At 45.0% G+C, this 14,251-nt stretch overlaps 1 protein-coding gene across 1 annotated transcript in view; it reads right to left on the bottom strand.

The window, feature by feature from the left end:
* CFDP1 (craniofacial development protein 1) overlaps positions 1-14,187 on the bottom strand; it is a 146,573-nt gene extending 132,386 nt beyond the window's left edge. The window contains exons 1-4 of the mRNA XM_032792257.2: positions 13,980-14,187; positions 11,045-11,153; positions 9,763-10,003; positions 4,461-4,579 (exon numbers count right to left, since the gene is read on the bottom strand). Coding sequence (XP_032648148.1) covers positions 4,461-4,579; positions 9,763-10,003; positions 11,045-11,153; positions 13,980-14,034 — 524 coding nt within the window. The 5' untranslated portion in view covers positions 14,035-14,187. The remainder of the gene's footprint in view (positions 1-4,460; positions 4,580-9,762; positions 10,004-11,044; positions 11,154-13,979) is intronic.
* Between the last annotated feature and the right edge of the window lie 64 nt (positions 14,188-14,251).

Raw genomic sequence — 14,251 nt, 5'->3', positions numbered from 1 at the left:
ATCGAAGAATGATCATGAATAATTTCAAGACTGAGATGCTTCAGCTCTGAATAGTAATAGGTAAACGATTAATTTAGAAAACAGAGTAGGCCACAAACTTGGTCCTTTATTTGGCATTTTTAATATTCTGAACCTACTAAGAAGCTTCCCTAAACTAGCAAGGGTGAGTCAACAGCAGACTTAGTCTAATTAGATTAATTAATCTAATATAGGAAAGGGTGGTTTCTCCTGGGCCTGGAATCATGGAATATCCTACATGACACAATGGCTGGACACAGAGGTGCCTTTCCCACCCCATCCCCTAGGAAGCTTGGGGTGGTTCTGTATTAAACCCCTTGTGTTGCAGATTAGATGTGTTTTCTCTGTATCTATATAAAAATAAAAATAAATGGTTTCCAGGCAATAAGAGGTTCAAGAAAAGACCACTGAGATCTGTACCTCAAAGCTACCCAGGCTTAAATCTTGATCTAAATTCTATAGTTTTCAAAAAAGGAACCATTCCTGAAATGCAGCCTCAGCCCACTTAGAAAGCGGCATAACAGACACTTGCCAGTTATCTCCCTGGGAGAAAAATTCAGTGTTTGGTTTTCAGGCCCTTTCTATAAGCTACCATTGTGCACAAACAGCATCCTATTCCTTTAAAGAAAAGAACACCCCCACTTCCCCAACCTAGCACCGTGCAGATGGGTGTTCACAGGGGTGGTTCTCAAGCCATGGTCCATGGAATCTTTACTGGCAGTCTGCAGTATGGGATGCTGTGAGATGCAAGTAGCTGGGCAACTGGGGTGTCATTGACTCTGATGTCAGAATGGCTGGAGCTTCAGGCTGGTTATTCATAAAAACAGGGAAAGGAGACTAGAAAGATGTTCCAAGGAGTTAGGAATTAGCTGCATGCCACTGGAACATCATCACAAGCTATGGTTGGCATTGCTCTGCTGGTCTATCTCGAGTCACCCCGAGCTTTGGGGACTTGCTGATACAGGACTTCTTTAAACAATATAAAATAAATTAACCTTGGTGGTTTGCAGGATTACACCAAATCCCCAGATTTGATTTATTCTAGAAAGAAGTGACAATTTAACTGTAACTGAACTCATTTCTCCGACAGACCCCTTAGAGATAAGCCCACTGCTAAAGAGTGGGAGGCTGCCAGAAAAGCAGCTCCTGCAGGAAAAAGATGCCTTACATGAGTGTAGGGCATTCAGGATGTAATATGAAAAAGCTATAGCTGGAATGAGTGGATATTCATGTTTAAAGTCCTGAGCTCAGTATTTGAGCCCCTTGCTAAATTTTACTCCCCCAGGGCATGTCACTCCTTTTGACAGGCAGGAATAAAATAATCCCTCTCCAATCCCTCCTCCCCAAAATTATCACCACCATGGTGAGGGAGGGCAGTGAGAATTCTCACATCCATTTTGCAAGATCTAGCTATTGTGGTAATGGGCCCCCTCCATATGCCCAAGACAGATTTAGGGACAGATCTCATGCCTGGAGAAGCTCACAACACCCTTGTCTCTCTCACAGTGCTGTCCTGCCGTTCAGCAAGAGGCTCTTTCCTGAGGACAAGAGAGAAAAATTAAGGCTAAGATTGTCAAAGGAGAATAAATTCACCTAATTCTGCTAGGCTTCTTTGACAATCCCTGCTTTAAAGGCATTAATGCTTAAGCACTCTTCCACCCATGGAATACTGGTGTTCTTAAGAAAACCTACAAAGTACATTTGCCTATTAATCAAAGTCCTCCTTTAAACTATATGGTTATCATACTCACCTATATGCACAAGAGACTTGAATCAGCAATAGCAACTGCAGATCCACATCCCACAGATTTCAGAAAAATGCAGTAATAGTTTCTTGCTGAGCAAACCTCTTATACCTCTAATTAGACTGTATCCTGAATACGAGGCATTTGTGTGATGTGAAGGGAGGAAGGATTCCTTTGGTAACTGAGAGGGAACATGTCTCTGCAATGGTTCATTTGATTGAGAAGCTGCTTTATCCAAGTAGCAGTGTGGGTTTTTAAACTCGCAACCTGGAGTGCCATTGATTAGTCTCTTTTCATTTAAGAGCACAATTGCATCTGAACTTCTATTTCTCATATGAGTGGGTAAGAAATAAGAACATATGCAAAAGTTCAAGTCTTCAAACAGTCCTGGAGAGAAGCAATGGAACCTAGCACTTAGAGTAGAGTACTGGGAGTCAGGGCACCTGGGTTCTCTTTGTGACTCTGCAACAGATGCTTCTGGGAAAGTTCCCTGCCCACCCTCCAGAAGGTATACGGTATCTCCATTTTATACACAGGGAAACTGAGGCACCGCAATTGGGAGGCTTACCTCATTACTGTATGAAAAGCACTTGGAGATTCTCTAACAGATGGTGCTATCTTCAGAAAATACGAGGTATCAATTATTTCAACAGTACTAATTCCATTGAGAAATAGGTCCAAGTTATGTGACTGGTTCACTGTCTTTCTATATCACTCATTCACCCATAATTAAAAGCAATGTCATTGGGAGCAGTTTATCTATGCTTCCCTCTTCTTTCTTGGACAAGACTGGGGTGTTATTGCTTGGGTTTGGCTCCCCCTGGTGGAGAATTCAATTCCATACATTTTAATTTTTCAGGAGATCAGGGATCAGCATTTTGCCTTATTACGTAGAGTGACAATTCTATTCTGTTGCCAACATCATTATCTTTACCAGGCCATAATGCAGCCAGGCATTATGCAAGCTTCACCAACCCAGCACAGCCAATGCTCCTCAATGCTAACTTCCGGCATTGCTAACATGCTTCTCACTGTGGCATTTAAAATAAGAGGCATCACCATTGTCCCACTATGACCGAATGCCCTGCACTTCCTGACACATCATCCTGCAAGGTGGCTGACTTCCATGGGGTAGAGGCTGGCAAGCCATTTGCCAGCATCCCTCATCGAGGGAAGGCCTAAGCAAAGTAGCAAGTTTATCCTCGTGCTCTGAAGATGGCCAACGACTAAGCTCCACAGAAGGATGTTCCATCACTGTCCACTGAGAACCTGCCCCACTATCATCATCATCATCACCACATTAATAATTTAAATAATGGCATAGACAGTACACTTATAACGTTTACGGATGATACCCAGCTGGGAGGGGCTGCAGATAGGATTAAAATTCAAAATGACCTGGACAAACTGGAGAAATGGTCTGAAGTAAACAGGATGAAATTCAATACGGACAAATGCAAAGTACTCCACTTAGGAAGGAACAATCAGTTGCACACATACGAAATGAAAAGTGACTACCTAGGAAGGAGTACTGTGGAAAGGGATCTGGGGGTTGTAGTGGATCACAAGCTAAATGTGTGTCAATAGTGTCACACTGTTCAAAAAAAAAAACAAAAAACCCCAAACATCCTTCTGGGATGTATTAGCAGGAGTGTTATAAGCAAGACACGAGAAGTAATTCTTCCGCTCTACTCTGTGCTGATTAGGCCTCAATTGGAGTATTGTGTCCAATTCTGGGTGCCACATTTCAGGAAAGATGTGGACAAACTGCAGAGAGTCCAGAGAAGAGCAAGAAAAAATGATTAAAGGTCAAGAAAACATGTCCTGTGAGGGAAGATTGAAAAGAATGGGTTTATTTAGTCTGGAGAAGAGAATACTGAGTAGGGACAAGATAACAGTTTTCAAGTATATAAATGGTTGATACAAGGAGGAAGGTGAAAAACTGTTCTTGTTAACCTTTGAGTACAGGACAAGAAGTAATGGGCTTAAATTGCAGCACCAGGCCAGTTTAGGTTGGACATTAGGAAAAACTTCCTAATTATCAGGGCAGTTAAGCACTGGAATGAGCTGATGAGGGAGGTTGTGGAATCTCCATTAGTGGAGACTTTTTAAGTGCAGGTTAGACAATCCCTTGTCAGGGATGGTCTAGATAATCCTTAGTCCTGCCACGAGTGCAGGGGATCAGACTAGATGAGCTCTCGGGGTCCCTTCCAGTTCTATGATTCTATGAGCTCTGTCTTAAGCTCCCTCAACGCCAGCCTACTTGCTGATCCCAGTACTCTCACAGGGATGTGAAAGCAGACACAGTCCAAGACATAGTCAGGACTTTGCTCATGGAAGGCTTTGAAGAGAACCAGCTCCTCAAAGCACACCCAGTGGCAAACAACTCATTAGTCCAGCCCTAAGTCTGTCAATTTGATAAGGGGGTTGGCTAACAGCAAAGTGCTACTATCCCTGTGTCTTGTCTTCAACAAGACTTCATGGGTCACCCAGAGCTACAGGGAACTGCAGTACAATTTGCATTACAAGAGTTGTCCATGGTCAGTTACGGAACTAGAACCGCACACTGAGAACAGAAGGAGCATCTAGCTCTGCTCTGGACCACCAACATTTTAGCAGGAACACAGATGTTCCAGACACTCATTTTCCAAAGGCAACATACAATAACTTGGACATACCAGCTGAAGGCAAACTCACCTGACCTCTTCACCTGCAAAATCAAACACTTTGGTGATTGTCACTTTTGCCATCTCTTTTGGTTTCTCTGGCTCTTTTGCTTCTTCCTGGAGTTTGCTCGAACTCTTCTCCTCTGTAGTCTGAGAAACACAGCAGTGACAAATCAAAGAACCTGAAACCTGCAGTGAGACCACCTAATTATGTCAAGTGGCCTATGGACCGCCCCATCAGTGCGAGGCACTGGATTTACATTTCAGATCCTGGTTCCAGGGGTCACTATCCAAAGCAAGTCACCCACAATAATGGCAAAGGAGATGAGTGGCTCAGCTGGCAGATTTAAATTTGCCACTTGGATTCTAACCCTCATTGCAAGGCCAGCATTGGAACCTCAGACTCTTTTGTACACCCAGCAGAAAAGCCCGAGGAATCCAAGGGCTGCCCTTTAAGGGACCAAATGCAAAAACTAGCATCAGTATAAAGTTCAGAAATTAGGTAAGCATCTGGAAATTCCAAATTAAGCTTTCTACTACCAAATTACACTCACCTGTCCCATAACCTTTCAACAACTAAAACCAATGCTTTTAAAAAGGGAAAACAAAGAGAAAATACATCTATACAAAATGGTTACATTACTGTTGTAGAAGAGCTCTTGAGAATTTTCTGATGACTGATTTCTCATCCTTATATTAACACTAGTGTTTGCATTTAATTGCCTTAGTTAATTATTGTACTTTGTTTTAAGGAAAAGTCTTCAGATCTTTAGCTACCAGGTACTGGGTTAGCTTCTGGTCAGACAGTGTCCCCAGTCAGAAACAACTGCTATTTACAATGGTGCACACAAATGACAACTGCAAACTTTTCAAGCATGCCTGTAACATTTTTGTTTTCTATCCACTGTACACGTGTCAGACATTTAAAAACAGACATGACTTCAAGAAATCCAAAACCAAGATTTCGCAAACCTAGCCCGGGCTCTGCACTGAGAATTAATTGCATGTGGAACTTTCAAAGTCCAGCCATTTTTTAGCAATAAGCCTGCAAAAAAGCAGCTATCAGAATAGTGTATTTTTTTCACCATCTTATTTTTAAAACAATCCTGAATGTAACTGACTCAAATAGTCAGCAGGCACAACTTCACCTTTGGGAAGAGATCAAGCATGAAGATTTCAACCCAACCGGAGATTTTTTTTCTAAAAGTTATGAGCAAATGAAAACCAAGGATTATACAACTGAAGCCATTTTGGAGCCTTCAGATGCAGCTATATTCTGAAGAGTGGCTCTGTATCAATGGCCCTGTGAGGATCCGTGTTTCATGTCGCTCAATGATACAGCGCATGTACGCTCAAGTTTACAAATGTTTTTTTCTAGCTGCCAGCCCTGTACACTCATATTGGGATCTGAGAGTCAATCTGGGTTCCTTCCTTTCACTCACCACCTGCCTCTACTTAAGGTTTTGGGGGCAAACTGAGCCCTCACTGACTCCTGTTCAACCCTATTGTCCTCAAGGACATAGAAAAGTGACATTAGGAAAATAATGTATTTTAAAGGAGGTGGTTATTGCAATTTAGCAGCTGAAAGCTAGAGGGAGCTACCTCCATGTGACCTGCTACCAGTAAATGCCAAACCATTTGGATTAGTCAAGTTCATTAGGTTAACAGTAGTTCTAGTTAGTTTCTCACTCAGGTTCTTGTGCTGAAATGTTTACAACAAAGTATATCCTGATCAAAGAACCCAAAATCAATGGCTTTATAATGTCAGACTTCTGCCATGGAGAAAAGGACAGTTGGGTCAGAGACTCCACAGCCAAGCAGTTTATGTTAAAAAGCACCACTTCAGAGAAAGGCAGCAGAGAGCTGAGATCCCCTTTCATCCCAGAGTGACAATCCAAACCTGCAGCATCTTCAGGACATCCTGGATTGCAGGAGGTCGCATTGGTATGTTTTATACCCCATGTTTCCCCTCCTCCTAATCGTCCTTTTAGGAAATGCACATGGAACCAAAGAGGAACAGTGCAGCTCTAGAGGCACTCATGCAAATTACACTTGCCATTTGCAGCTGCGTGCAGCCCATGGTAGGGGGAGTCAACCTGCCCAACATTTAACAGGAACCTGACAAGCCATTGGCAGCTGGCAGCTCCAGTTCCCCTCCTTCCCATGCTGGACCAGACCTTCCCATCCCACCATCATACTGAAGGGTTTAGCCAGGACTTCACCACTCTTAGCCAGTGCAACAAGCTAGATGAAGCATCCATGCCAAAGCCAGTGAGGAGATAAGCCTTTTACCTTGTAGGGACATCTGTGCCCAACTGTATGCTCAGAGAAAGGCAAAGAAAGCTGCTGCTTAGCACCAAAAGCAGCCAGGACAGATCAGCACCCTTTACTCTACAGTGTCACTTCTTTCCAACTGGAATAAAAGACTCTGGCTTCAGCACTCCGGCTGGTGCCAAGAGCTCAACCCTATTTCTGTCAAGTATCAGAGGGGTAGCCATAGCAGTCTGGATCTGTAAAAGCAGCAGAGAATCCTGTGGCACCTTATAGACTAACAGACATTTTGGAGCATGAGCTTTCGTGGGTGAATACCCACTTCGTCAGATGCATGTAGTGGAAATTTCCAGGGGCAGGTATATATATGTAGGCAGGCAGTAGAATAACTGAGGTTGTTCTCAGGGAGGAATTGAGGCCCCTGTTCTAGGCAGCTGAGGTGTTGAAAAACCAAGAGAGGGAGAAACTGGGTTCTGTAGTTGGGCAAGCCTTCACAGTCTTTTGTTCAATCCTTGAGCGATGGTGCCAAATTTTGCAGATTTGAACTGAAGCTCAGCAGTTTTCTCTTTGAAGTCTGGTCCTGGAAGTTTTTTTGCTGCAGGATGGCCCCTTAAGGTCTGCTATAGTGTGGCCAGGGAGGTTGAAGTGCTTTCTTACAGGTTTTTGTATTATTGCCATTCCTAATATTGTTTGGGTCCATTTATCCTTTTTCCGTAAGAAGGATGGTCCAGTTTTGGCGATGTACATAGCAGAGGGGCTTGCTGGGCATTCTGATGGCGTATATTCATTGGGACGTGGAGGGTGAATGAACGGTGATTGTGTGGTGATTGGTTAGGGTCCTTGTGATGGTGTCGTGGTGTAGATTTGTGGGCAAGTTGCATCGAGGGTGTTTGGGCATGGATTTGTTCCTGAGCAAGTTTACTATGTGCGGTTTGCAGCTGCTGGTGAGAAATACATTCTTCAGGGTTTGGCATGGCGGTCTGTTGTGGGCGGGATTGGCCTGCCACCGCAGGCCTGTGAAGTGTGATCCATTGTCCAGGATGGGTGTAGATATCCTGATTTGATTGCGTTGGAGGGTTTTAGCTGGGGGCTGGGATTGTGATGCCAGTGAGTTCTGTTGGTATTCTTTTCTTCGGTTGTCTTGCACGTAGGAGGCTTCTGGGTACACGTTTGCTGTGTTGATTCTGTTTCCCTTTTCTTCGTGCGGGTATTGTTAGTTTTGAAGAATACTTGGTGGAGATTTTGTAGATGTTGGTCTCTGTCTGAGGGATGAGAGCAGTGCGGTTGTACTCCAGTTGGCTGGTAGGCAAATGGATCGTGCGATGTTCCCGAATGGGGAGGTGGGAGCATAGGTAGGGGCATAGCATCGGAGCTATTCTTGAATATAGGGTAGTGTTAACCCAATTGACGACATTATTTTGCACCAAGTGGTGTCTAGGGAAAGCGACCTCGGTGTAGATGGAGCCCAGGTATGAGGTTGATGGTGGGGTTGGAAGCTGGTTGGAAAAACGTGTGGGAAATTTTCCCGAGTTTCTCCTGTTTTGGTCCGCGGACAGAGTGAGCCGATGGGGTGGTATGTCACATTAAAAACCACCCAACCCTATATCGGAAAAACCGTTTACCGAACTTTGTTTGCTTTTCCTTCATTGCATCCAGGGCTTTCCCATTCCCTCGGGAATCGGCCACGATGATCCTTGTTTCTTCAGCAACCCCACTTGAGGTACAACCGGGATCTTTGGCTCTCACCCTCAGGACAGAGGACCAACACCAACCAAAATCTCACCAAGTTTCTCCAAATACATACCCGCCGGAAGGAATTTTAAGGAAACAGAATCAAATAACCAGGGCCAGGACGTGTACCCAGAAAAGGCCCTACTGCAGGACAAACGAAGAAAGAAACCAACCAGGGGACTCCCACTTGGGGCCATTTCACATTACAGCCCCCCAGCTTTTAAAAAACCCTCCCAAAGCAATCCCATTCAGGGTCTACAAACCCATCTTGGGGACAAAATTGATCCCAACCCACTTTTCACAGGCTTTTGGGTGCAGGGCCAATATCCTCGCCCACAGAAACTTGCCAACTGGAAACGTTATGTTTTCTCCACCAGGGGCAGCTTGCCCAACGCCAACGGCACCATAGTAACCTCTAGTGTCCAGGAACCAAAATCCTGGCAAACAAACCTCGGATTTTGCACCTTCTGCCCACATATTCTACACCACGGGACACCATCAAGGGACCTAAACCAGATTTCAGCCACAACCATCCCAACCGGTTTTCTTCACCCTGGCACGTCCCATGTAATATTACGCAGTTTCATTATTGCCAGCCAATGGCCCCTTTGATGTACATTCGCCAAAAATGTGGACAGTCTCTAGGAAAGGTAAAAGGACCAATCAAGGTATTAGGAAATGGCAATAACCAAAAACCTTGTAGGGAGGAGCACTTTTCATCCCGTGGCCACACTATAACAAGCCTTTAGGTGGCCACCCTGCAGCCAAAAAAAACTTTTCAGGGGACCAGGGACTTCAAAAGAGAAAACTTGTTTGGCTTTCAAGTCAATCTGCAATTTGGCACCAATCAGCGGCAGGGATTGAACAAAGGGACTTGTGAATGGGCCTTGTGCCAAAAGCTACCAGAACCGTTTCTTCCTTTTTCTGGTTTTTTCCACACTTTTGCAGGCTGTGAACAGGGCTGCACTCTCCTGGATGAAACTAAACCTGTTAAATCTTTTAGTTTGCTTGCTAGCATATATATACCTGCCCCTGGAAATTTCCACTACATGCATCTGACGAAGTGGGTATTCATCCACGAAAGCTCATGCTCCAAAATGTCTGTTAGTCTATAAGGTGCCACAGGATTCTCTGCTGCTTTTACAACCCCATTTCTGACACCCTCGCCCTACAAGGCCACATTCGGGGTAGGGAGAATCCATTGTTTTGCTGTTCAAGACAACACTCAACACAAACTAGAACTATTTATCACCATCTGCAGATTTTAATCCTTTGGATTCTTTCCTCCACTCCATACAATAAAAACTGCCCCAGCCAGGTTTCTCCATTACCTTGTTAGTCTGTGGACTGATCAGCTGAGCAGCAGCCGGTGCTTTAGATTTCTGACCCACATCACTGAGGAAACTGGCCCACAGAGCATCCTCTTTCTTCTTTTTCTCCTCCTCCTCCGCTCTGCCTCCTTTCACCCGCCTTAGACTGTCAGCCTCCTCTTTCTCCTCACTGTCGCTTTGTTGATCCTTCGATTCCTCTCTTTCCCCTAGCACTAACAAGAGGCCTCCTCTCTTCCTTTTCCTGGGAACAGATGACAACAGGAATGCTGAGATAGGGCAAAGCCCCACCAGCAGAAACATGAGCATGGGTGAAGTGACTTGACAATTCTGTATTTAAAGACTGCTGGATTCTAACCATGAGGCTTCCATTTATCTTCAAGGGGAGACACTGCGCCAGAACCCCACACTGGTCTGAAAGTTGAAGGGCAAGATTCAGAGAATCTCTTTAAATGCTCTATTATATGGCAAAAGCCCATGCTACAAAGACTGGTGGAGATGGAGAACTTGGGTAAGGAAGTAAGCGTTCTAGAGCACTGGCTCTCAATCCGGGCTACGTGTACCCCTGGGAGTATGCAGAAGTCCTCCAGTGAGTACATCAACTCATCTAGAGATTTGCCTAGTTTTACAGGTTACATAAAAAGCACTAGTGAAGTCAGTACTAACTAAAAATTCACACAGACAATGACTTATTTACACTGCTCTCTATACTATACACTAAAATGTAAGCACAATATTTATATTCCAATTGATTTATTTTATAATTATATGGCAAAAATTAGAAAGTCAGCAATTTTTCAGTAATAGTGTCCTGTGACACTTTTGTATTTTTACATCTGATTTTGTAAGCAAGTAGTTTTTAAGGTGAAACCTGGGGTACGGACGACAAATCAGCCTCCTGAAAGGGGTACAGTAGTCTAGAAAGATTGAGAGCCACTGTTCTAGAGGAAAGAGCCTGAACCTGGAGGTCAGGAACTGGACTCTATTCCTGGCTCTGACACTGACTTCCAGCGTAGCCTAGGGCAAATCATCTAACCTCTGTCTCCACATCTGTCTGCAGAACAGAGATAATGCTCTTTGACAATCTTCCCTTATAATTTTGGCACTTTTTGTACTGTCTTTGCAGGTAAGCTTTAATTGTAACCAAAGAGAAAAGTTTAAACTACACTGCATTTTCGTGACTGAAGTGCGGGAGAGTGATTGCGGCTGACCCCAGTGGCTTAGCAATGAAGCCACTGACAGACCCCTTATGATCCCATTAAGATGGGGTGGATTTGGCATTTACCTGCACACAGTGGCTTTGGAACTTTTTTTGCCTTTTTCTTTGTATGGTTTCTCCTCATCCTCGTCTTCCTTGATCAACTCGCTCACGTCATCTTCGCTGTACTCCCCACCTGGAACCACACAGCAGCAGGACCCACAATCACCCAAGATACAAAGGAAAACAAAGATGCTTTTGCTCTTGCTACAGGAAAAAATGGTTTCAAACAATCCATTTGCCAAAATTAGAATCGTAACTATGTGGCATATCCAAGTCTTGCCAGTGGAACCTTCTCCTCTGCCTGCCCACAGAAAGTAGGCTGGTGAAACAAGCTATAGGCATACTGTGTTCAAAGGTTCCTTAGCAGTCAGACTTCGGAGGGAAGTGCTCAATTCTATCATGCCACTTGTTTGTCTTATCCACCTTTTAGGACTTGTCTTTTAGATTCTGTCATTTACTATGTTTGCACAGCATCTAGCATAGTGGGGCCTCAGCCTGGTTGGCCTGTGTGACAATCAATGTCCAGACACACCAAGGGGAGACCAGAAAGTTTAAATCCCAAATATAAGCCATTAAACCAACTGGTTGCATACTTCGTTGTCGTATTATATAAATACATCAAGTAAGATCTCTTATAAAAGCTTGTAATGTTCTAACTTAATAGTCATTATTAGATATGTAAACAGACCATGGTGATGAATTTATATATTTATGTATATAGAAAACTGGGCTCATAAGCTTCAGTTACAAATCACAGCAGGGTGGCGTAGCAGACAAGTGGGGAGGGGCACCTCCCAAACAAGTTGTTTACATTAAATCATCTGCAAATACCCATTCATTATCCAGCCCATGAAAAGACAAGGATGGACCATTTAAGTTAATGGAAAGACAGTGAGACATCCCCAGGTATCATGTCAAGAGGGAATTTCCCCGTGAATAACCATGAGTCAACCATAATCTAAGGACATAGCTACACTACAAAATTAAGTTGACCTAATTTACATCAGCATACAGCTGCTGCAGTAATTACATTGGTTGTGTGTGCCTACACTTTGCTCTTTGTGTTGGCGGTGCACTTCCCCACCAGGAGTGTGTATATCAATTGTACTGTCACAGTGTGGGGCACTGTGGGACGGCTTCTGAAAGCCAGTAACAGTCGATGTAAGCAACACAGTGTCTACACTGACACTGTGTCGACCTAACTACATCAACCTTGACTCTACATTTCTCGTGGAGGAGTTAAGTCGGTGTAGCAGGGCAGTTATATCGGCAGGAGTAAAATTTTAGTGTAGACAGTTCCAGACTTAGGTCGATGTAAACTGCCTTTGTCATCCTAAATGTGTAGTGTAGACCACACCCGGGATAATTTAAAAAGGACAAAGCCTTTTAAAAAGAGTCTTGGAGGGGAGGCTGATCATCTAGAAACTGAGGGACAGCTTCTCGAAGGAAAGCTACCCACGAACATGAGATCCCCCCTACAGCTTAATGGGAGCACCAGAAAGCTGTTAAAAGACAATAGGTAACCTGTATTAGACAAGGGATTTTATCCAATAGAAAAGTATAAAGCCTGAGGGTTGCATCTGTATGTTTATTTTCTTTGTAACTTAGGCATATCTGCTTTCCCTTACTAGTTCATCTTGGAGTCTGTAGGTTTTCTATTAAACTTTTGGTTTAATTTTATCTCATGTAGGTTCTGGTGTGCAAACTGTGTGGAGCGTGTACACCAAAATCAGCTGATAACTGGAGGGCCGGTTTCACATCTTTGGAACTGATGAACCACAGGAGAATGGTCTGAGCAGCTGGCAATTAAGAACTCATGGAAGATGGATTTGGGGAGACTCCAAATGTTGGGATCACCCTATCAGATGCAACTAGACTGGTGAGGACCAAGGTGAGACCATATGCTTGTGGGCTGGCTATATAACATCATGGATCTGAACCATAGCTGCACGGCACCAAGGCACTTCCAAGTTACAGGGCAGGGGGTGACAGACATCTTACCAGTGTGGTAAAACATCAGCCTATTAGGTGATACCACAATATAAATGCTGATGCACACAGAGACTTGTTCACCTTGGAGTTGCAGGTGATGCTCTGCACGCTGTTTGCAGATCTTATTATGGATGTACACCCTCACTCTGCACAATCTGAGCTTTTGTTTTTTAAAAAAGCTAATTTTCTAGCCACTATGGTAGCCAAGAAATCCTTCCACATGTGAACCAAGTCTAATGATGCAGTGATACCTGCCTGAGTCTGCAGACTGCCTCTATTGGTGCTCAGCGCTTCCTTGCAACTGCAGAATAAAACTGACTTATAGAAGCTATTCAGAATGCCTGGGCAACAGTGAAAACTGACTAGAAACAAGCCAATTTCACTCTGAAGCTGCTCTGGAGAGTTATGACCAGCAGCAAAGAGAGGTGCTGAAGGCAGTAACTGGAGGAGGACTCAAAAATCTGAGGCGGGCCAAGAACAGAGCCACAGACTGACACCCTCTGCAGCAGCCAGAAGTCCAGCTGGCCCTCCCAGCCCACCAGCAAGTGCTCTGAGCCATGGTTTGAAAATGACTGCATGTGGCCAGCTGAGGCCCAGTGTACCCTAAAACAGGCTGGCTGGCTGGCTGACTGGAGGCATAGCTCAGACAGACCATGCACACTTGTGGCAGGGCTCATGCAGCTCCTTGAACACAGTGAGCTAATCGCCTCCTTTGTAAAGAGCTCTGGGATCTACCCAGGAGGAGGTCTGGGTAAGAGCCAAGTTATTGTTATTACTCCAGCAAAAGCCGCCCTTCCCCCCGTCCCGGCACAGCCACCCCATCATCACAGCCTCCCAATGCCCCTCCCCCACCAGTGCAGTCCCCCCACGCCCCTCCCTCTGCCATCATAGCCCCAATGCCCCTCCCCCACCGGCACAGCCCCCGAACGCCGGGACGCTGTGCGCGGAGGTCCCCGTCCCGCCCCACCTGAGGGCACATAGTCCTCGTCCTCGGCGGAGGAATACTCCTCCGAGCCCGACATGCTGCCGGCGAGCGCCGCCTCTTCCAAGCCAGTCGCTCAGGCCGCCAGCCGGTACCAGAGAGACGTAGCAAAGCGGCCTAGAGCGCCCTCTGCGCCTCGCGCCTGAGCTATGGAATCAAAGGGGGTCGGCTAGAGCGCCTGTTGGTGCGCGCGTCCGTGGGGAGGTACCATAGAGCCACGCATTAGGAGGCTTAGAGCGCCCTATTGCGATAGGAGG

The sequence above is a fragment of the Chelonoidis abingdonii genome, chromosome 19 (genome assembly GCF_003597395.2).
Source record: "Chelonoidis abingdonii isolate Lonesome George chromosome 19, CheloAbing_2.0, whole genome shotgun sequence".
NCBI lineage: Eukaryota > Metazoa > Chordata > Testudines > Testudinidae > Chelonoidis > Chelonoidis abingdonii.
The sequence above is the reverse complement of the archived record's forward strand: the minus strand, read 5'-3'. Positions and strand labels throughout refer to the sequence as shown.